Raw genomic sequence first — 24,567 nt, forward strand, 5'->3', positions numbered from 1 at the left:
CATCTTTATTTTTCGTGATCTTGGGTTAGTTGTGGGCTTATTTTTTGCGTGCCAAGGTCTTGAGAACATACATACCTCATATGTCGGGGAAAACTACTGTTTAAGCTGACCGCAGGGCTCCGAAGGGAAGGTGAGCCAATTAAATTCTGGAGCGCAATTTTGGCTGGAACAGATTGCAAATGCCCCTGACATGCCAAAACAGCACAAACCCCCAATACGTGATCTCATTTTGGGAACTACTTGTCTTGAGGAATTAATCTAGGGGTGTAGTGAGCATTTTTAACTCTCAAGCGGTTTACTGAATTGTAAAACACTGGCCTGAGTCAATGGAAAATTACAATTTTTACCACTAACGTGTTACTTTGGCCTCAAATTTTCAATTTTCAAAAAGGATAATAGGAGAAAATGTACCACAAAATATGTTACAGAATTTCTCCTAAGTGGGCCAATACCTCATATGTGGTCGAAAACTGAGCCACTGTGCAAAGCTCCAAAGAAAAGGAGTGCCATGTTATAGTGCATATTTTGCTGGAATGATTTGAGGGTGCCATGCCACATTGCAGAACCCTGGGGTACCAAAACAGCAGAATCCCCCATAAGAGACCCCATTTTACAAACTACACCTGTCAATGAGTTCATCTATTGGAGCTGTGATCACATTGACACCACGTGTGTCGCAGAACCCTACACCATTGGGCAGTGAAGAAAAAATAATTACATTTTTACCACAAAAATGTTGCTTTAGCCCCAGATTTTACATGGTCAAGCGGGGGAATGTGTAAAAATGCACCATAATTTGTCACACAATTTCTGCTGAACAAGGCAATACTTCATATGTGGCTGTACAGTACTACTTAGCTACACAGCGAAAGACAGAAGGGAGAGAGTGCCATTTAACTCTTGAAGAACAAATTATTGTAGAATAGTTTGCAGGCTCCGTATAAAAAGGCCCTAAGTGCTAGAAGAGCCGAATCCCCTCCCTCAAGTGACCCCCATTTTTACACCCCTCTGGGAATTTATCGACAGATGTAGTGACAATTTTTTCTCCATGGGCGTTTGCCAGAAACAAGCAGCAGTGAATGTTGCTGAGTGAAAATGGCATATCTGCCAGTGTAGTGCTCAGTACACTGTGCTCAGCCTGTGCTTCTGGAGACATGCACCCATAAATTAGGCGAGCTCTCATCACTACAGAAATCCCAAACATGTGGAAGTTAACTGCGGTTTAGGCACACTGTTGGGGCACAGATGGAGGGGGGCATTTGGATTTGGGAGCACAGACTTCGCTAGAATTCTTTGGAGGGTGAGGAGCTATAGGAGCTCGCTCTTCTGCTGACTTGCCGGTATCAGAGAAGCTGCAACTTCCAGGGCCAACTACTCCCACCAATGACAATAAGCTTAGAAAGCTGACTGTTCATTGAGGCACGTGGCCAGGTGACCAGATGGTCCCAACCTGGCTTCTCCAAACGTCTCCATGGAGCCAGGTGACCGGATGTTCCCAACCTGGCTTCTCCAAACATATCTATGGGTTCAGTGACAGGCAATAGAGCACATGTGTTTTTTCAGCTGGGGCCATAGTCCCCTAAGCTGGCATCCTGTAGAATGTCAAATTTGTGTCCCTCTTGATGGAGCCATGTTGTGGTAGAGTGTTCCTTTATGGAGTCATGGTGTCCTGGTTGTTGTTCTGTCAAGATACAGAGGCATATCCCCATTTTATAGTTCACAACTGTCCTTCAAGCCATCATCCACAGGTCAAGAGGAAGGAGTGATGAGATTAAGGCTGCCGTCACACTAGCAGTATTTGGTCAGTATTTTACATCAATATTTGTAAGCCAAAACCAGGAGTGGGTGATAAATGCAGAAGTGGTGCATATGTTTCTATTATACTGATGTAAAATACTGACCAAATACTGCTAATGTGACGGCAGCCTTACTCTCATTGTTTGAGTAGTTATTCAATCTGCCTAATTTGTCCTCCTCTGTTTTGCAGTCTCAATAAACTATGTGGCTTGGAACAATGTGTAATCAACATATTAACCCCTTTCCGACGTGCTTAATAGTATGTCCACGTCGGAATCCCACCCTTTGATGTGGGCTCCGACGCTGAGCCCACATCTTTCCTGTTTTGAACAGCTGACGTGCCTCTAACAGCCATTGGTAGAATCGCGATCCACCCGCGGCTGTTAACCTGTTAAATGCCGTTGTCAATCTCTGACAGCGGCATTTAACTCGCGGAAGCACGCCAGGAAATACCGCCCATCGGTGACCCCTCATGTGATCGCGGGTCACCGATGGGTTGGCATGACAACCAGAGGTCTCCAGCAGACTTCTATGGTTATCATAGCTGGATTGCTGTAAGCATTTCTGCTACACACAGGCGATCTGATCATCGCCTGTGTGTAGCAGAGGCAATCGGACAACTACAGCTTCTAGTCTCCCATGGAGACTATTGAAGCATACAAAGTGTAAAAAAAAAAAAAAGTTTTTAAAAATAAAAATTAAAATCACCTCACTTTCGCACCATTCAAAATAAAACAAAACAAAAAAAAAATCAAACATACACATATTTGGTATCGCCACGTTCAGAATCGCCCAATCTATCAAGCTATAAACAGAATTAATCCGATCGGTAAACGGCATAGTGAAAAAAAGTAAAAATCCCAGAATTATGTTTTTGTGGGTCACCGCAACAGTGCATTAAAATACAATAAAGGGTGATCAAAAGATCGTATACACCAAAATGGTATCATTAAAAACATCAGCTTGGCGATCAAAAAATAAGCCCTCACCCACCCAGATCATAAAAAGTGGAGACGCTACAGGTCTCGGAAAATGGCGTCATTTTATTTACTTTTTTTTTTTTTTTTTCCAAAGCTTAGATTTTCTTTTCACCACTTAAATAAAAAAGAACCTAGATATGTTTGGTGTCTATGGACTCGTAATGACCTGGAGAATCATATCAGCAGGTCAGTTTCAGCATTTATTGAACAGGATTAAAAAACAAAACAAAAAAAAAAAAACCCAAACAACTGTAAAATTGCACTTTTTTTGTAATTTCACCACACTTGGAATTTTTTTCCCATTTTACAGTACACGATATGTTAAAACCAGTGTAATGGTGTCATTCAAAAGTGCAAATTGTCCTGCAAAAAACCAAGCCCTCACATGGCCATTTTGATCGAATAATAAAAAAAAGTTATGGCTCTGGGAAGAAGAGAAGCAACAAGCGAAAAAAAGCACATATAAAATACCAATGGGCATGAAAGGGTTAACAAACATCTATTGTTCAATTACCCTATGTCCCTGTCCCTCAAAGATAGCAGGCAATAAGTTACAACAAACATCAACTGAAGTGTCAATATTCAAATAGCCTAAGGGTACCGTCACACAGTGCCATTTTGATCGCTACGACGGTACGATTCGTGACGTTCTAGCGTTATCGTTACGATATCGCCGTGTCTGACACGCAGCAGCGATCAGGGACCCTGCTGAGAATCGTACGTCGTAGCAGATCGTATGGAACTTTCTTTCGTCGCTTGATCACCCGCTGACATCGCTGGATCGTTGTGTGTGACACCGATCCAGCGATGTGTTCGCTTGTAACCAGGGTAAACATCGGGTAACTAAGCGCAGGGCCGCGCTTAGTAACCCGATGTTTACCCTGGTTACCAGCGTAAACGTAAAAAAACCAAACAGTACATACTCACATTCCGGTGTCTGTCCTCCGGCGTCTCAGCTTCTCTGCACTGTGAGCGCCGGCCAGCCGGAAAGCGAGCACAGCGGTGACGTCTGACGTCACCGCTCTGCTTTCCGGCTATGGTGCTTACACAGTGGAGAGAAGCACAGCGCCGGGGGACAGACACCGGAATGTAAGTATGTACTGTTTGTTTTTTTTACGTTTACGCTGGTAACCAGGGTAAACATCGGGTTACTAAGCGCGGCCCTGCGCTTAGTTACCCGATGTTTACCCTGGTTACCCGGGGACTTCGGCATCGCTCCAGCGCCGTGATTGCAACGTGTGACCGCAGTCTACGACGCTGGAGCGATAATCGTACGACGCTGCGACGTCACGGATCGTGCCGTCGTAGCGATGAAAATGGTTCTGTGTGACGGTACCCTATGTCTCTGGGCCTACTGAATTTACGTCTGGATAATTAAGATTAAATGCTGTGTGGTCACAAGGGGTTTACATCTAAATCTCTTAGTGATGTGATTCCGATGAAACCTTCAAGGGATCCATTCACTATAATGAGGCAGCAGAGTTAATCTGGACTCTGTGGGACCTCTGTTTAGCAGTGTCCTTTTCAGAAGTCCACAAAACTGGAGGACCGTGCTTTTATGCATGCCGAAAAAGACGGACACCGCCAGATCATAGGACAGACTGTGTCCACATTGTCCCCATCTGCCTCATTATGGGGAATCTTTCGCCGGGGGTTCCGTTTGAATCAGGTATTTCAGAGATTTAAACGGAAACGTGTAAGTGTTCATCGTAGAGGGCATAATAAATGTGCGATGAGCTTTATGGCAATCTTTGGGAGACAGAATGAACAAATAAACAACAGGTGAAGAATTGATTTTATTTTTTTTACAGTGTTCCTTGTGCGGTATTAGTGATAAGGCGGATTACAGTGATACCATATTTATATCATTTTTTTCATGTTTGGCTGCTATCACACACTATAAGACGCCTTTTCTTTTGCAAAACAAAGTTTTTGCATTGCCATATTTTGAGAGCTATCACTTTATATATTTTTGCTGACAGAGTCACGGGAGGGTTTGTTTTTTGTGGGACAAGTTTACATTTTTATTGGTACCATTTTCAAGCACATGACTATTTTTGATTGCTTTCTATTCTGATTTTTGGGAGGTAGAATGAACAAAAACTAGCAATTCAGGAATATTTTTTTTATGCTGTTCACCGTATGGAAAAAGTAATAAGACTGCTTTAATGATATGCTCGTGCTTTGGGGCGGGGGGTGTCTTCATGTAGTGCTCTGATTAACTATTCATAATGAAGACTGCTGCCCCCTAGTTTACATAATGAATATATGTACATGCTGAAAAAAAGCAACAAAAAAACCCTTCTGCAGGCAGGTGTTTACTGTGTTAATAATAAAAGTGCTTGAGGTTATCCTGATAGTAGAAAAAAAATCCAGCAGCTATCGGTGTATATAGAGGTGGTCTGATAGCTGCTATTGCGCAAGCGGAGTCATTTTGCTAGAGAAGAAAAAAAAATTCTCCTCCAAGATGGTGCCGCCGAGAGCTGCTAATGCACAGGCGGTGCCATCTTGGAGGAGGACCAATATCAGAGCACCACATGAAGACCCCCCCACAGGCCGCCCCGGAGCACTAGTATATCATTAACTCACAACTGACAGTAAAGATTACACAATAACTACAAGATGGATTTCATCAACCAAGGTATCATTTGAATCAGTATAATGGCTTTGACCTGACAATGTCTGTAGGTTATTATGCACAATCCTGCTGATCGGTTCCCTTTAATTCCACTTTTTGATCAGCTGTATGATGAGAAATCATAATTTTTTTATGGTGTTGACTTAAGGCCAGGTTCACATTGCGTTAACAGCAGCCCGTTCAACACATGCGTTAACGGGCTGCTGTTAACGCAAGAGCCGGCATGACATCGCGCTAGCGCAGATAGAGCATCTGCTAGCTCTATCTTCGCTAGCAGTGACGGACCCGGAAACGCTGCAGCCCGCATCCCAGGGTCCGTCACTCAATGACGGCACATCGCTAGCGCACGCCCATTGTGGGCGTGCGCTATTGCTGCATCCGACATAGGAAGTAATGGCAGCGTTAACGGACTGTGTTACACCGCGTTATATCGCGGTGTAACGTATTCCGTCTAACGGACGACCAAAACGTAATGTGAACCTGGACTAAGGAGTTAACTAGTGGGACAGTTTTTTTTTTAGGTTCAGTTGGTTTTGGACATGGCCATACCAAATATGTGTACTTTGTGTATATTTTTACATAAATGAATGTATTGATTGGTTTAACATTTTTCTTTTTTTACCTTTATTTTGTGAATTCTTCAAATATTTTTACAATTTTTGAAAACGTTTTTCTACCTTGGCTCAGCATGGGACATCAACTTTTCCTGCCTTATCGCTGTTCTAATCCTCTGCAATGCTTTTGCATTGCGGGGCATCAGATCAGCATCTCGCAGGCAGAGAGGAGACGTGTCAGCTCCTGCTCGGAGTAGGAGCTTACAGACCGCTGTCCCTGGGTGATCCTGCGGCCATCTTTCGAACCGACGTCACCATTGAGACCATTGGCACAACGCAATCACAATCGTGTTGTCCCGATGGCAGCAGAGAGGGAGCTTCCTGGCTGTGCGATGCCCATCGATGTTGCTGTCACTAGTGACAGAGGCATCAGAGGGGTTAAACAACTGTGATTGGTGATTGCAACGATCGTGGGCGTTGCTGCAGGGTGCGCTCATATAGAGCTGACACCCGCATTTAATCGCTCAGCTTGAATCCTCGCGATTGTCAGGATCTATATGTACAGGGTTGTGGGGAACACAGCTACTGCAGCGCCATACATATATGGCACGTTGGGAAGGGGTTAAGTTTGGACTTCATAATATATGGCCTCATGTCTAACGGAAAACTTCTTCAAATCTATGCATAACAACAGAACTTTTTATTTTTTTATTTTTTAAAGGCAATAATAGAGAGCTCCATAGGAAAATATAAAATCTTATTTTTACGTCATTAGCACAAAAAGGCCAAAAGCGATCACAACTAGTTTAGTGGACCAATCTGCTTATTATGCAAATGCTTTTGGATATATCTGGTGAAAAAACAAACAATACTTACACCTCCCTCTGATTCACTGGGTTCTTCTGGGAGAATAATCACCTATTAATACAAACACAGTTATTGCAGTATTGCCCAATGTAAAGAAATTCAACTTTTGCTTTAATATATAAAAGTTTTTAAATTACATTTAAACATGAATTATGTAATTTTTATCATTTAAAGGGAACCTGTAATGGAAAAAACGCAATTATCGTATATACTCGAGTATAAGCCGACCCAAGTATAAGCCGACCCCCCCCTAATTTTGCCACAAAAAACTGGGAAAACTTAATGACTCGAGTATAAGCCTAGGGTGGAAAATGCAGCAGCTATCGGTAAATGTCAAAAATAAAAATAGATACCAATAAAAGTAAAATTAATTGAGACATCAGTAGGTTAAGTGTTTTTGAATATCCATATTGAATCAGGAGCCCCATATAATGCTCCATAAAGTTCATGATGGGCCCCATAAGATGCTCCATACAAAATATGCCCCATATAATGTTGCACAAATGCTGATTATGGCCCCATAAGATGTTCCATACAGACATTTGCCCAATATAATGCTCCACAAATGCTGATTATGGCCCCATAAGATGCTCCATACAGTCATTTACCCCATATAATGCTCCATAAATGCTGATTATGGCCCCATAAGATGCTCCATACAGTCATTTACCCCATGTAATGCTCCATAAATGCTGATTATGGCCCCATAAGATGCTCCATACAGTCATTTGCTCCATATAATGCTCCATAAATGCTGATTATGGCCCCATAAGATGCTCCATACAGTCATTTACCCCATGTAATGCTCCATAAATGCTGATTATGCCCCATAAGATGCTCCATACAGTCATTTGCCCCATATGCTGTTGCTGTGATAAAAAAAAAATCAAAAAAAAAAATCACATACTCACCTCTCGTCGCTCAGGCCCCCGGCACTTTCTATAGTCACATGCTCCGCGTTCCACCGTCGCCAGCTGTCGCTACGTTCCCCGTCCACTGCACTGACTGCTCAGGCAGAGGGCGACGTGCACTAATCGCGTCACCGCGCCCTCTGACCTGAGCGTCAGTGCAAAGGATGCAGAAGACGGCGGCTGGCGACGGTGGAACAGGGAGCAGGTGAATATAGCGCATTGCTTATACTCACCTGCTCCTGGCGCGGTCCCTGCTTCCCCGGCAGCTTCTTCCTGTAGTGAGCGGTCACATGGTACCGCTCATTACAGTAATGAATATGTGGCTCCACCCCTATGGGAGTGGAGTGGGGTCCATATTCATTACTGTAATGAGCGGTACCATGTGACCGCTCACTACAGGAAGAAGCTGCCGGCGCCGGGGAAGCAGGGACCGCGCCAGGAGCAGGTGAGTATGCTTAGACTGCTGTCACTCCACCTCCCCTGCCGACCCCTGGGTATGAGTCAAGTATAAGCCGAGAGGGGCAATTCCTAAAAAATGGGCTGAAAATCTCGGCTTATACTCGAGTATATACGGTAACTTGGAAACATGAGGTTTAATATGCATATTAATAGAGTTCTAAAGCCATGTGGACGCCACATTTAAAGCACAGATACCAGTGGAAAATTAACTTTACTCCTCCTAGAAGACTTCAGCTTTCAGTCATAAAGGTGCAGCATCACTCACCACTTAATTTATAGTGAGCGGTGCCTGCATCATGCCCCGGCACTGACACAGCCAGATCGGTGGTATCAATGCTGAGATGACTGCCAATATCGGGGCATTGTTAATGAAGCCGCACAACTGACTGAAGGTATAAAGTTTGCTCCTCCCCACCAATAACCAGGCTTTCAGTGCAGCAGCCACACGGCTTTACAATGCTATTATTCTGAAGATAAACCTCATATATGCAGATTAATAGTGTTTAGGGACATGGCAAGTTCCCTTTAAAGGGAATATTTCATTATGTTTTTGCCAACTAATATGAGAACAGCATAATGTAGAGATAGAAACCCAGATTCTATGATGCATCACTTACTGGGCTGCTTGCTGCAGTTTTGATAATCTCCTCTTGATAAATCATTCATCTTATCACGAGAGGACTAGAAAACCTGCTACCATATAGTTCTCCATATTCATGAGCTCTGTATAACTCCACACCCACCACTGATATAGGCAGAAATCTGCCAGTGGTGCGAGTAGGGTTATATAGAGCTCAGCATTCAGAGAATTGCATCACACTGCTCTCAGATGAGGTAGCAAAACCCTGGTGACAGATTCCTGATCCAAAGGCAGTATGAATCAGACACTGGCTGTATTATTAGGCCGGAGTCACACTGCCGTAGAATATGGACAAGTGCTATGGGAGAAAACACTGCATAGAACTGGGCCCAGTGTTAATCTATGAAGCAGCTCACATCAGCGTATTTTTTTCTCAGGCATATTCGAGATGCGTGTAAAATCGCAGCATGCTGCGATTGGCACCGAGACTCGCCAATGCAAGCCTATGGGTGCGAGGGAAAAAAAAAATATTGCACAGCACTCGGACCATGCGAGTGCTGATATTTACACACCGATGTTCTTTGAAAAGCTGGCAATTCATGTGCTTCATACAGTAAAATCACACTGACAGGTTAGAATAGATATATAGATGTCAGTGACACACACACACACACACACACACGCGTATGTATATATATTACATAGATAGATAGAAGAAAGCCAGCAATTCATCTGCCGTGTACTGTAAAATCACTGCAGGACCCGACAGGATAGAAGAGATGGATTACATACAGTAAATAACTATAGAATAGGTAGATATACAGATGTTATTGACATATACAATTAGTACAGTGTGTGTGCAGCTTACTGTACATGTTTAATTATTAAAAGATTTCTGTAAAAAGTGGCGTGGGTGCCTCTAGGACAACACATATAGCAGCTCTCGCAGGAGCTAGCAATCTGGAGGCTTCCTTCCTCCACACAGCACAGCCAGAGAACCTCTGACAGAAGGTAAGTGGGGCAATCAGCAGAGCATGAGAAGTGATTTGTGAGCTAAACATTGGGACGTTTTTCAATATGCATTACTAATATGACATTAGGAGCAGTTTAATGGCAATAAAGGACGTGGCAGGTTCCCTTTAAGTTCTCTCTGAAATAACACATACCTGGCTGTAATACTCATGTTGCCTGTGGTTTGGGCAGCATGAATCAGCCAACACGTTCCCTTTATATAGGAAAACCTTGTAGGTCTGTTTTTCTGGCATACTTAGCAGTATGAACATACCCTTTTGGGTTTTGGCTGTTCTATCCGTGGTAAGGGCTTAGTGACATGCTCCGGAAGTTTCCTTTTCCTTACGGCTTCTTCATTTGCAGTTTCCACACGACTGTTTGGTCCTGCAGGGTCATTCTGCGAATTCTCTGCCTCCTGTTACAAAGAAAAGCTTTTTACTTCAAGGGAACAGCCTTAACCCATTGCCTCTGCAGCTAATTTTTACATTTTCCCCTCCCCTTCCACCAAAAGACATACCTTTTTTATTTTCCAAATGTAAAAGGTATATATTTGCGCTCGGTTCAATCCCTCATTGATTCCATGGATAGCCCATCATAATAGTAAGACCTTATAGCATATAAATGATGGCAAAGGGTTAGAATCGTGCTTTGCCTATATTTCGCGTGACCAATAAGGCTAAAATGTGAGTTAAAAAGATGAGGGCACTTAAGTTAAAAACTGGATTAGATTACCTGTTCCGCCGCCGATGCTTAATGAATCACTAAGTGCTTCCAGTTCTGTAATGTCGTCGTAGCAAAAAAATCCGTGCTTAGTGGTGGGAGGTTTTCTCTTGAGTGTGAAGATCCTGGGCGCTGCCCCGGCCGGTGGCAGATATCACCCAGGAGTCGTCACCAGTGTGGAGCGGAAGAACGATGCTGCTGCCGCAAGTAGCCGCTAGGTTCACTCTAGGTACAGGACCTTGCGTGACGTCACGTGATTACTCACCTGACTGGCTATAGGAAGCAAAGTGGACCAATTCCTACGCGTTTCGGAATAGACGTATTCCTTCTTCAGGGATGCTGGTCACAACTCCTGGGTGATATCTGCCACCGGCCGGGGCAGCGCCCAGGGTCTTCACACTCAAGAGAAAACCTGATGAGAGTGGACGCCGCCACTGATGGAAGTGGCCGCTGCTGATGGAAGCTGCCACTGTGCTGGAAGCGGCCGCCGCACTCATCCCCCAGCAGACAGGCGCCCGGACCGGGAGCCCCCTGTACGGAGGAAGCGGACCCGACCCCAGGAGCAGCGCTACACTGGGGAGGCTGATGGACCCCCCATGGCAGGTATAAGCAGCAGATATTCGCGGTGGACGGGAAAGGCTGGGCCCCCCGATCTCCACCATCTGCACAGCACCGTCAGAGGAGAAGCTTGCCGTTCCTATCCACACTGGGACAGGAAAAACACTGGTGGGTGGAGTGGGGTGTGTCCTTTTAACTGCTTGTTGTTCCTGTCCCACTGAGGGTAAGAAGGACGTCCTCCAATGGTGCTGTCAGGTGGTGAACTGGAAAAAGAGGTTAGATTATACTCACCCAGGGGTGGTCCCGCTGCCGTCCGGTTCTGGTCCGATGGGCGTCGCAGTCCGGTCCGGGGCCTCCCATCTTCATAGGATGACGTCCTCTTCACGCTCCGGCGCAGGCGTACTTTGTCTGTCCTGTTGAGGGCAGAGCAAAGTACTGCAGTGCGCAGGCGCCGGGAAAGGTCAGAGAGGCTTAGCACCTGTGCACTGCAGTACTTTGCTCTGCCCTCAAAAGGCAAAGTACGCCTGCGCCGGAGCCGCAGCGTGAAGACAAGAAGAGGACGTCATCGTAAGAAGACGGGAGGCACCAGACCGCAACGCCCATCGTACCAGGACCGCCCCCAGGTGAGTATAATTAACCTCTTTTTCTCATCTTTCAGGATACATCGGGGGCTTATCTACAGCATTACAGAATGCTGTAGGATAAGCCCCTGATGCTGGTGCGCTTAGCTCACCTTCGATTTTGGGGGTGACAGGTTCCCTTTAACCACTTAGATGCTGCTGTCAATAGTGAATATATCATATAAATGGTTAACAGAGTGTGGGGGCTTCTTCTTTTTCCCATTTGGTGCCCTCAGATCATGATTGTGTGGTCCTGATGTTTGCCATGGCAATTCACATCCAAATAGCTGCCTTAGAGTATGTCGGCTACAGTGACCTGTTCAAAAGTTAGCGACATTTAGGTGGTAAAAATACACATTTTCATTTGTCATGTCACCTTGCATTAATTCCTGAAAAGCACCTGAAGGGTTAATAAACTACCTGACAGCAGTTTTCAATATGTCAAGGGGTGTGTTTATAAAATGGTATCACTTTTGGGGGGTTTCTCAATATATGGGACCCAGTGGCGTATCCGGGGGGCAGCCGGGACATGTGCCCTGGGCGCAGCAGACAGGGGGCGCCAGCGGGCCGCCTGATGATACGGTGGTCCAAGGAGGCTCCTCGGCGGCGGCATTCTGCCCCCACAGTCTGAGATAATCCCGTTCTCTGAGCCGGCTGTCAAACTGAAAGTGCTGCGTATCGTCGTCGTCGAATCCCAAGGTGTACAGCGGTGCCGCTGTCGCTAGTACCCTTCGGCTTGCCTTGTGAATCTGTGTGAGTCCCTTCTCAGTTTAAGCCCTGACGACCACTGAGAGGCGCTGACAGCCGCTGGCACTTCCGCATCAGGGAAGCGCCAGAGCAGCGGCTGACGTCACTCTTCACACAGACACAGCAGGGCAAGGCAAGCGTGACAGGCTGCTGCTGCGTTGCGCCATGTTCGGGTGTTGGACGGCGGTAAGTGCTCCAGCTCCAGACCACGGCTGCGGGGACCGGGTAATGGAGCTGAAGACACCGACCGAACGTAATAGAATCCGAATGATAATGTTTGAAATTTAAGGGGGCTGGTTGGGGGTTGGCTATATGGTGCCTGCATGATAGGGAGGGTCGGGAGCAGGGGCCAGGGGCAACGCAACGGTAGTAAATTGTGTGTTGTGTCACTTGTGAGGACTGAAGCAAAGCCAGGGGGCTGGATGAAATCTGAGGAACATATGATATGGGGGGGCGCCAAACTGATCCTTTGCCCTGGGTGCAGGAAAGGCTAGATACACCTCTGATGGGACCCCTAAAGTCACTTCAAACCTGTTTAAGTCACTAAAAAAAATACATTTTGTAAATTTCCTTGAAAAAATACTGCTACATTTTTAAACCTCCTAAAATGCTAACAAAATAAAATAACATTTTACAAATGGTGCTGATGTAAAGCAGACATGTGGGAAATATTATTTATTAATGTTTTGCTGTGGTATGACTATCTGGATTAAAGGGATAATCATTCAAAGTTTAAAAACTGCTAATTTTTTAACATTTTTCTCAAATTTATGAAATAATAAAAATAATATGTTTTTATAAATAAACACAAAACATATTGACCTAAATTTACCATTATCATAAAGTATAATGTGTCATGAAAAAAGTCTCAGAATCACTGTGATTTGTTGAAGCGTTCCAGAGTTAGTACCACATAAAGTGACATGCCCCTTGAGGAAGGTACTACTACTTAAACGCGCGTCGGGGTGGGCGGGTGACCCCAGAAGACTTTCCATAATAACAAGGTATTGTTTGTATACTATGATGTAATTCACTCTGATTATGGCATTGAATTGCTTGTTTTGCACCTTTGCCACATGGCAATATATATCTATTTATTGTGTGAATACTATGTCTTCTAGATATTCTAGATATACCTTGTATCCAGGGGGACACATAACCTTGGGCAATTGTTGATGCTGGTTACATCTTTTAGCCCCATGTATCAGTTTGTTTGTATACAATTTTTTTACAATATATGTTTAATAAAGGAGATGATGTTTTTGGATTTATGACTGCTTGGGTTCTTTAGATGTTAGTATAAAGTGACACTGGTCAGATTTAAAAAATTTGCCTCCGTCACTAGGGGGTTAAATTGGTGGACCAAAGTCATTTTCATCCTAAATGCCACATATTGATTGCTTTTTTTGTAAACTGAAATATCTGAGCCTAGGTTTGTAAAGTGACTAGACCTCAAAGTATTGGGCTGTTCCCAACACTGCAAGGGGACAAGCAAGTCTACGTTTTATTGGCAAGGGAGGGTAAATGCTCAAAACTGTTCCTCCTTTCCAACCATGTTGTCCCCGTTTGTCACTTAAAAGTAGGGAAAAAAAAACTACTCCTAAAATACTAAACAATAAAAGTAGAAAAACTTCCAAAAACAGTGGAGGTCTGCCTCATACAGACACCAAGCTAAAACTGATCAGCTCAGTGTCTGCAGCCCATGCAGGAGCAGCTACCACATCCGGCTTGGTGGCCGTCTCCTTGGTTTTTGCATCCTCTAATGTCACAAGGAGAAAATACCTTAAATGAAAACATAATCAGATCTAATCAATAGTGCACACAAGGCATGATACAACCAATGACCCACATAAAAAAAATGTAACCCTACCATACCAAACCCATCCCTATGTGCAGTGTCCCTCTTTAATGTAGGCTCTATACTTACACCAAGTGTATAACCTTCCGTTAATTTCCACGTTTGTCCTGTCATCTTGTAGAAGCGCTCCTCTAGGTTTTTAAGCTTTTCGTCCTGCCGTGGTTTTAAAACATTCTTACTGTATTCACTTGCCTGTCATCGAGAGAGAAGTGCCATTATTCACTTATGACACGGAGTGCATGTATGTAGGACACTTAGGCAAGAGTAGGCAAGATTTTAAGGGCAAAGTATAGCCACATACACCTTAATAATAATTTTATTTATATAGTGCCAACATATTTCTCAGAACATTAACTGAACGCCTTCTTTAACCCTTTCATGACCAGAGGTATTTTTGTTTTTTGCTCCCCTTCTTCCCAGAGCCATAGCTTTTTTATTTTTCGGTCAACATCGCCATGTGAGGCCTTGTTTCTTGCGGTAAAAGTTGTACTTCTGGATGACACAATTGGTTTTAGCATATTGTGTACTGGAATACAGGGAAAAAATTCCAAGTGCGGTGAAATTGCAAAAAAGTGCAATTCCACAGTTTTTTGTTTTTTTTATCATGTTAACTAAATGCTAAAACGGACCTGCCATTATGATTCTCCAGGTCATTACGAGTTCACACACATAAACATGTCTAGGCTTTTATTTATGTGGTGGGAAAAAAAAAATAAAAATCGAAACTGGGGAAGCATGGTGGCTCAGTGGATAGCACTGCAGCCTTGCAGCGCTGGAGTCCTGGGTTCTAATCCCACCTTGGACAACATCTGCAAGGAGTTTGTATGTTCTCCCTGTGTTTGCGTGGGTTTCCTCTGGGTACTCCGGTTTCCTCCCACATTCCAAAGACATACTGAGAGGGAATGTAGACTGTGAGCCCCATCGGGGACAGTGATGATAATGTGTGCAAACTGTAAAGTGCTGCGAAATATGTTAGCGCTATATAAAAATAAAGATTATTATTATTATTATTATTAACTTTGGGGCCATAAAAAATGGCACCATTTTTTCTGATCTTGGGCTGGGTGAGCACTTATTTTGTGTGTGCCAAGCTGACGTTTTTATTGATACCATTTAGGTGTACATACGATATTTTGATTGCCCATTACTGCATTTTTTTGCAATTTAGCGGCAATCAAAAAAACGTAATTCTGATGCTTTGACTTTTTCTTGTTATGCCGTTTAGCTATCGGGTTATTTCTTTTTTTATTGATAGATTGGGCGATTCTGAGCGCAGCGATACCAAATATGTGTATGTTTGATTTTTTTTATTGTTTTATTTTCAATGGGGCAAAAGGGGGGGGGTGATTAGAACTTTTAGGTTTTTAATAGTTTTAAAAACTTTTTTTTTTACCATTTTGTACACTTTAATAGTCTCCACGGAAAACTAGAAGCTGCAGCACTTTGATCGGCTCTGCTACATACAGGCGATGATCAGATCGCCTATATGTAGCAGAAATGCTCACTTGCTATGAGCACCGACCACTGGACAGCGCTCATAGCATTCCGGCTATGACAACCAAAGAGGTCTGCTGGAGACCTCTGGTTGTCATGCCAACCCATCGATGATCTGAGATCACGTGACGGGGTCACCGATGGGCGGAATTTTTCCATTGTGCTTCCGTAAAGCGCGAGTTAAATGCCGCTGTCAGAGATTGACAGCTGCATTTAACTAGTTAACAGCCGTGGGTGGATCGATTCCACCTGCGGCTGTTAGAGGCACATGTAAGCTGTTCAAAACAGCTGCCATGTGCCGGGAAAGATGTGGGCTCACATCAAAGGGATGGATTCCGGCGTGGGTGTAATATTACATCCATAGTCGGAAAGGGTTTAAAGGGGTTGCCTGTTTAACACCTAAATTATCTAATGAGAATAAAAAAAGAAAACAAAACATATTTCTGATCCAAATATCTCAAATAGAAGAGGTAAATCTTTACAAGGAGTCTTGTTTTCATAATAAAGGGGTTGTCCACCTTATGGGACAGTTTCAATTTTTTACTTAAAATCAGTGCTGTTTCCATTTTAGTGGAGCCGGAGTTGGTATAAAATAGACCGGTAGTACAATGCAGGATGTGCTGTAAATGTTTTCAGAAGAATTTGGGAAAGTTATGAAATGTCCTATAAAATGTCTGTTCCTGATCTGAGGATCTAGGTTTTAGTGGAGATGAATCTGTGTTGCACTTTATGTACAGGCTCAGTAGTGATGAGTGCTGTGGAGTCGTGGGAAATTGAGGAGTCTGAGTCGGTGGTTTGGCTTACTGACTCCACAGCCCTGCTTAAAATGCATGTAATAGGGGCTAAAAAAAAAAAAATTGCAATTGGGATTCATTAAAAAAAAAAAACACATACTGTTTGCCTTCTAGGGCCACGTTCACACTTTGCGGCGTCCCTCTGCGGGTTCTCCCGCAGCGGAATTGATAAATCTGCAGGGCAAAACCGCTGCAGTTATCCCTGCAGATTTATCGCGGTTTGTTCCGCGGTTTCCGCTGCGGGATTACTCCTATACTATTGATGCTGCATATGCAGCAATATGCAGCATCAATAGTAATGTTAAAAATAATAAAAATTGGTTATACTCACCTTCCGATGTCCGGATCTCCTCGGCGCTGCACGCGGCACTCCGGTTCCAAAGATGCTGTGCGAGAAGGACCTTCGTGACGTCACGGTCATATGACCGCGACGTCACGGTCATGTGACCGCGACGTCACCGCAGGTCCTGTTCGCACAGCAACTCTGACCGGCCGGCCGCATGCAGCGCTGAGAGGTGAGTATAACATGATTTTTTATTTTTATTCTTTTTTTTACCCCAAATATGGTTCCCAGGGCCTGGAGGAGAGTCTCCTCTCCTCCACCCCGGGTACCACCCGCACATTAACCGCTTACTTCCCGCAACGTGGGCACAGCCCCATGCGGGAAGTAAGCGGTTCAATGCTTTCCTATGGGTGCAGAATCGCAGTGATTCTGCACAAAGAAGTGACATGCTGCGGGTTTTAAACCGCTGCGTTTCTGCGCGTTTTTTCCCGCAGCATGTGCACAGCGGTTTGCGGTTTCCATAGGGTTTACATGTAAATGGAAACGCTATGGAAACTGCTGCGGACCCGCAGCATCAAAATCGCCGCGGTTCCACGGTAAAAACCGCAAAGTGTGAACATGGCCTAAAGGTGCTGCATTGTACTGTCTATTGCTGGCATCAGAATGCGTGAGTGTCCAGCAGTAACGCAGTTCCAATTTCATATATTCAGTGTTTACATACTATATTGTTTCCGAGTGGAGCTAGCTACATATAGAGTGGCTCTGTTAGCTTGCGCCTGTTCACATTTGTTTGTTTGGAAGTGACGGTCAGTCTTTTGATAATTTTAACAGAGTATCCATCACTCAGTCTGGTATTACGGTCTGATAGGGAGTTTGTGACTCTCCTGTCTTTTTCTGAGCTCACTTAGGCTGATTTAGGACCACAAACTACAAAGTTGAATGTGCAGGCAAAAAAAAAAAGCTTGTACAAGACAAACGGTGAAAACTTTTTATCGCAACGAAAATGTAAAAGGATTTTTAGATCCAAATACATACATTTATGAAAAAGAAAGTGGTAATTGTTCTTTATAGAGAACCTATCAACACGATTTGGTAATGTTAAGTAAATACATGGCTATAATGGCGCTGTAATACCGATTACACTGGATACTTTTAGTGAGAAAATCCGCTTTGTGGTTCTTCTTTATCAGCATTTTGAAGTTTTCTGCTAACTAGATTTCGGTGCACAAGGGCCGGACTGTACAATGGGTCTTCTCCTCCCTGTCTGTGATTCCCCAGACCCTCCGGTCTGTGAATGACAGGTCACTGCTGAAATTTCAAACAGAGGAGGCCGGTCACTCGCAGACCGGAGGAGCCAGGAAATCACACACTGGGAGAAGAACATGTCCAGCTTCTGTGCACCAAAATCTAATTAGCAGGTATCAATTTAATCAATTTTACAGCACCAGTACAGCCATATCTTTACTTTTCAAGATCGTGCTGAGAGGTGCTCTTTAAGTACACGGTCATCTTAATATAATAATAATCACAAGATCAGTCAACCTGAGATTACTGTGGTGAGATGCCCACACTTTAGTGTCTTCTGATCTACAGCCTCTGGCTCTACAACTCCTACAACTTACAGACTTACCAGTGAAATTCCCACGTTAATTGATATTGACTGCGGCTTTGCATGTTAAATGTATATTCAAAATACAGTGGCCCAACAAAGACAATCATAAGCTAATATTAAATCATGAAGGCAGGATCATTTAAGGGTCCACTGTATAATGTGATGTGCATATGATGTCATTCTAGGCCAAGACTCTATTGGGAAAACGGAACAGTTGCCTATTTTAGTGTTGAGGAACTACCGTATATACTAGAGTATAAGCCGACCCGAGTATAACCCGAGGCACCTACTTTTGCCACGGAAAACTGGGTAAGCTTATTGACTCGAATAAAAGCCGGGTATGCATTGTCCCCCCCATCCCTGTCCTGCTATGCGTGGCTCCCCGTCCTGTCCTGGTAGTGGTAGGTGGCTCCCCTTGTCCTGTCCTGGTATGCGTGGCTCCCCTTGTCCTGTCCTGGTATGCGTGGCTCCCCTTGTCCTGTCCTGGTATGCGTGGCTCCCCTTGTCCTGTCCTGGTATGTGTGGCTCCCCCTGTCCTGGTATGTGTGACTCCCCCGGTCCCACATTGCTCAGCTCCCCCATTGCCCCCTCCCCGCGCCTGCATCTCCGTTGTCCCGGCGCCTCTCCTCTCCTCTGCTTAGCAGTGGCACCGCTCATTAAAGGTACTGAATATGTGCTCCATGCCTATGGGAGTGGAGACGTGTCCATATTCATTACCTTAATGACCGTGACCGCTCAGCACAGGAGAAGAGAGCTGCCGGCGCCGGGACAACGGAGATGCAGGGTCAGAGGGCGAGTATGATATCTTCTGTTAGCCGGCGGCTGCAGCTGTCACTGTGCCACAGCCGCCAGCTCCTGCCGCTACTACGCCGCTCCCCCTCCCCCGCCAGTGTTTTGGACAATTGACTCGTGTATAAGCCAAGTGGGGCATTTTCAGCACAAAAAATTGTGCTGAAAATCTCAGCTTATACAAGAGTATATACGGTATATTAGACAATTTGCTAGGTAGGTAAATGGTGCTCACCTTTTTGCTTAAAAGTTCCTGTTGCTCCTTTCTTACCATCTCTTGATGACGTTCATTTTCTTCTTGTGGCACTAACAAAAGCAGTTATGAAACAAAAAGACATGAGTTACAAGATTGCATACCAAATTAGGTGCCATTCTGCTACTTAACCCCTATGACAAAAGTACAGGATAGCCATGGCATGCTCATTCCATACCAGGTAGATGTCAGCTGTGTTATACAACAGTGACCGGAGCTAGTAGTATTGCACTACATACAAGTCATCAAACAATTGCAGGTTCAAGTACCCAAAGAGGACAAAAAGAAAAGAAAGAAATATAGTGCCTACAAAGCACAGCCCTTATCTCCTGTAAGCCCCCTTTTTTTTTTGGGGGGGGGGGGGGGCTAAAACTGATCAGAAGCTCTTCAAAGCCTCCTCAAAAACATGGAGGTTCTGCTCATATTCTGTTCTGAAAACTCTACAAAAATACTCCGAGGGAACATAACCTAACGCTGGTCACAGATCAGCTCAGCAAAGTAAACTTTCATAGGATTGCTCACTATTAACATATGGCCAAGCGAGATCAAGCATGAGCTTGTTGTCGGCGCATCACATCGTTTATGTGGGCATAGAAATCATTGAGCACATCACCTGCAGGAACTAAGTACAGTCATTGATATACCATTATTTTTAATCTTTAAAGACTCCATAATAACAGGGTCTGTACCACAGGACTGGCGTATAGCAAATGTGGTGCCAATATTCAAAAAGGGGACAAAAACTGAACTCAGAAATTATAGGCCAGTAAGCTTAACCTCTACTGTGGGTAAAATCCTGGAGGGCATTCTAAGGGATGCTATACTAGAGTATCTGAAGAGGAATAACCTCATGACCCAATATCAGCATGAGTTTACTAGGGACCGTTCCTGTCAGACTAATCTCATCAATTTCTATGAAGAGGTAAGTTCCGGACTGGACCAAGGGAACCCAGTAGATGTAGTGTATATGGACTTTTCAAAAGCTTTTGATACGGTGCCATACAAAAGGTTGATACATAAAATGAGAATAACAGGGATAGGGGAAAATATGTGTAAGTGGGTTGAGAGCTGGCTCAGGGATAGGAAACAAAGGGTGGTTATTAATGGAGCACACTCGGACTGGGTCACGGTTAGCAGTGGGGTACCACAGGGGTCAGTATTGGGCCCTCTTCTTTTTAACATTGCAATCGGTAGAAGAATTTATTGGGTTTTTTTTGTTAAAGCATATGGGGAAAATCACAGATAAATGTTTGAATGAGGCCTTAAAGGGAACCTGTCACCCCCAAAATGGAAGTTGAGCTAAGCCCACCAGCATCAGGGGCTTATCTACAGCATTGTGGAATGTTGTAGATAAGCCCCCAATGTATCCTGAAAGATGAGAAAAAGAGGTTATATTATACTCACCCCAGGTCCGGTCCGGGGCCTCCCATCTTCATAGGATGACGTCCTCTTCTTGTCTTCACGCTATGGCTCCGGCGCACTGCAGTACTTTGCTCAGCCCTGTTGAGACAAAGTACGCCTGCGCCGGAGCTGCGGCGTGAAGACTAGAAGAGGACGTCATCCTATGAAGATGGGAGGCCCTGGACAGCACCACGTCGCCCATCGGACTGGGCCGCCCCTGGGTGAGTATAATATAACCTCTTTTTGTCATCTTTCAGGATACATCAGGGGCTTATCTACAGCATTCCAGAATGCTGTAGATGAGCCAGATGCCGGCGGCTTAGCTCAACTTCCATTTTGAGGGTGACCAACCATTTAATCTTTATTTACACGTGGTTTTCCATCCCATTACCTCTTTGATTTTCAATTACATCCCATATATTCTACATGAAGATGACATCTAAATCTACCACTCTGTAAGGTCATTTTATGTAGATCTGCCTGCTGAAGCTAAACATGGACAACACACTTGTTATTTTTCACATCACAATAGGTCTCTGTCCCCTTATTATTCATATTGGTTAACGTCTCCTAGCTCGGAAATGCCAGTTTTAGAATAAAACATACACAGCTCCAATAATGCAGCTGGTGTCCGATTCATGCTGCCTATGTTTTGGTCAGGATGAATCTCATGACAGCTTCACTGGTTGAGTTAAATGGAGTCTACCTCCCATTCCTCCTCCTGAGTCAGTCCTTGGCTGTCCATTACCTCAAAAATGTACTTTGAAATCCTCATTTCAACCAATAAAGTCTTATCCAATTCTGCTCCTTCTTGCTATGTCTACCACTCTTAAGGCCCCCATACACATTAGACTAGAGTGGACTGTACCTGCCGAAATCGATGGGAACAGCCAACAGTTTAATGTGTGTGTGGACCTTCTCACTTTTGCCCGACAGGTGATGGAGAGAAAGAAGGATCTGGCCAGTTGGATTTCAATGGCCAACCCTTTTATCCAGAGCCAAGAGTTCCTGAGTACAGGGAAATTGGAACAGATTGCCATCAGCCTACAGCTATCTAATGTGTGAAATTCTAACGGTCTGATGATGTTGTTGATGGGGAGTGGGTCAGACTCTGATCACAACTGTGTTTTCAGTTCCATTTCTCTCTTCAATTAAGGCCCCTTTCACACAGCAGTTTTTTGCCATCAGTCGCAATCCGTCGAATTTTGAAAAAAACGGATCCGGCGACTGAAGCCCCCGATACAGTTTTTTCTCATAGACTTGTATTAGCGTAGGATTGCGACAGATGGCCTCACGTTTCATCCGTCGTTCACCGGATCTGTCAAAAATTGTACAGTGGTCGGAGACAACGGACATAGTAACATTTTGTGTCCGTCGAAAAAACGGACAGCGACGGATACGTCGCCGTCCGTTGTTTGCTAGAATGGAAGCCTATGGCACTGAATCCGTCAAATGATGGAATCTGGCGACGGATTCCGTTTTTTTTTTTTAACTGAGCATGCTCCGATTTTTTTAGGCTCCAATTACCCGGATCCAGTGAAAAAACATATCCGTCGCATCAGTTTTTCACAATCTGCGACGGATCCGTTTTTTTCAAAATTTTATGGATTGTGCCTGACAGCAAAAAACTGATGTGTGAAAGGGGGCCTTAAAGAGCAGAGAAACAAAATTCATTTGTAAAATGGATCTGTAAAAAGGATGCAAACATGAAGTAGAAGTGCTTCACTGACTATACACAAGAACTTCTGTGAGCTCTTTACTTTTCAATATGGGAGAAATTGAGAAAGTTTAGTTGAAAATCACTTTATAAAAGGAAAAAAGCTTCGATATACACAATCATGAAAGTATCTAAAGGTTAATACCTAGCTGGCATTACAATTACTTGGCCACAAATGTTTTCCTTACCTGCTTGAGAGCTGCCAGACAGACGAACCGTATTAAAATAAGGAGTCACCACAGAGACAAGGAATGTAATAAGAGCAAGGATCAAAATAAATCTCCCCATCCAGAACGCAATTTCCTTCAAGCCTAACATAAAAGACAAAAAGTGACAAACAATCAAAGTAATTTGTACAGAAGTGTTTTACCAGCACAGAGGCTCAGGCTTCATCGATTAGCTTTATAAGCAGAACAGAACCATCAATAGCATTCAAATCTGCATGAAAGGAAACTTGGAATTACTGCACGTCGGATTCGCTGAAGACAACCATTCTTGATCCCCAGACTTTACTTTGATTGCGTATGTTCATTTTTAGTGGATAACTAGAGTTTTTAATTTCAAACTAGTGTTTTGGCCCTATATATTGCCCGTACTGAATGTACTCACTGCTGCTTCTCCCTCTATTTGTATCATTCCTTGTGGATCTTGAGAGTTGATAAAGGGAAACTCTGCTGAAAAGGGTCCTGAAAAAGTGCAGGCAGATGTCCACCATATCTGACAATATGTATTAGCGACCGCAGTCGGGATGTCAACTGTACTACAGTCACCCATGTTAGCCACTGGGGCTGATTTATTAAGCTACATGTGCCACAATCCTGACGTCTAGAGCAGTGATTTTCAACCTTTTTTGAGCCGCGGCACACTTTTTATACTTAAAAAATTCCGGGGCACACCACCAACCAAAATGGCACAAAATGACACTAAAACAGTACATATTCTACATATAGTTAATAATATAGATTCTAAATGTATTTATATTCACTCAGTGTGAAACCTGGGCCTAAGTGCAACCCTAGCCCTAAGTGCAACCCTAGCCCTAAGTGCAACCCTAGCCCTAAGTGCAACCCTAGCCCTAAGTGCAACCCTAAGTGCAACCCTAGCCGTAAGTGCAACCCTAACCCTGAGTGCAACCCTAAGTGCAACCCTAACCCTAAGTGCAACCCTAACCCTAAGTGCAACCCTAACCCTACCCCTAACGGAAAAACAAAAATAATTATATTTTCTGTATTTTATTATTGTCCCTACCTATGGGGATGATAAAGGGGGGGGGTTTATCTACAATTTTTTTTATTTTGATCGCTGTGATAGAACTTATCACAGCGACCAAAATGTACAGGAACGAATCTGCGCATGCGCCCGCCATTTTCCAAGATGGCGGCGCCCATGGAGAAGACGGCCGGACACCGGGAGGGACATCGGAGCTAGGTAAGTATGGGGGGGTAAGATCGGAACACGGGGGGGGGGATCGGAGGACCGGGGGAGCGGACAGGAGGACCGGGGGAGCGGACAGGAGATCGGGGCAGAAAGGACGACTGGGGAGGCGATCGCTGGCGGTGGGCAGATGGGGGTCTCCAGCCATGGCAGATGCTATTGCAGCATCGGCCATGGCTGGATTGTAATATTTCACCATTTTCATAGGTGAAATATTACAAATCGCTCTGATTGGCTGTTTCACTTTCAACAGCCAATCAGAGCGATCGTAGCCACGGGGGGGTAAAGCCACCCCCCCTGGGCTGAAGTACCACTCCCCCTGTCCCTGCAGATCGGGTGAAATTGGAGTTAACCCTTTCACCCGATCTGCAGGGACGCGACCTTTCCATGACGCCACATAGGCGTCATGGGTCGGATTGGCACCGACTTTCATGACGCCTACGTGGCGTCATGGGTCGGGAAGGGGTTAATGATTATACACAGCATTATT

At 44.4% G+C, this 24,567-nt stretch overlaps 1 protein-coding gene across 4 annotated transcripts in view; it reads right to left on the reverse strand.

The window, feature by feature from the left end:
* Positions 1-24,567, reverse strand: part of UBXN8 (UBX domain protein 8) — a 66,905-nt gene that overhangs the window by 15,602 nt on the left and 26,736 nt on the right. For all 4 annotated transcript variants that reach the window (XM_077274076.1, XM_077274065.1, XM_077274084.1 and 1 more), the window contains exons 2-6: positions 22,832-22,954; positions 19,508-19,578; positions 14,370-14,492; positions 10,072-10,212; positions 6,846-6,887 (exon numbers count right to left, since the gene is read on the reverse strand). In XM_077274076.1, the coding sequence (XP_077130191.1) occupies positions 6,846-6,887; positions 10,072-10,212; positions 14,370-14,492; positions 19,508-19,578; positions 22,832-22,954 (500 nt within the window). The remainder of the gene's footprint in view (positions 1-6,845; positions 6,888-10,071; positions 10,213-14,369; positions 14,493-19,507; positions 19,579-22,831; positions 22,955-24,567) is intronic.

This window comes from Ranitomeya variabilis, chromosome 1 (assembly GCF_051348905.1).
Source record: "Ranitomeya variabilis isolate aRanVar5 chromosome 1, aRanVar5.hap1, whole genome shotgun sequence".
Lineage (NCBI taxonomy): Eukaryota > Metazoa > Chordata > Amphibia > Anura > Dendrobatidae > Ranitomeya > Ranitomeya variabilis.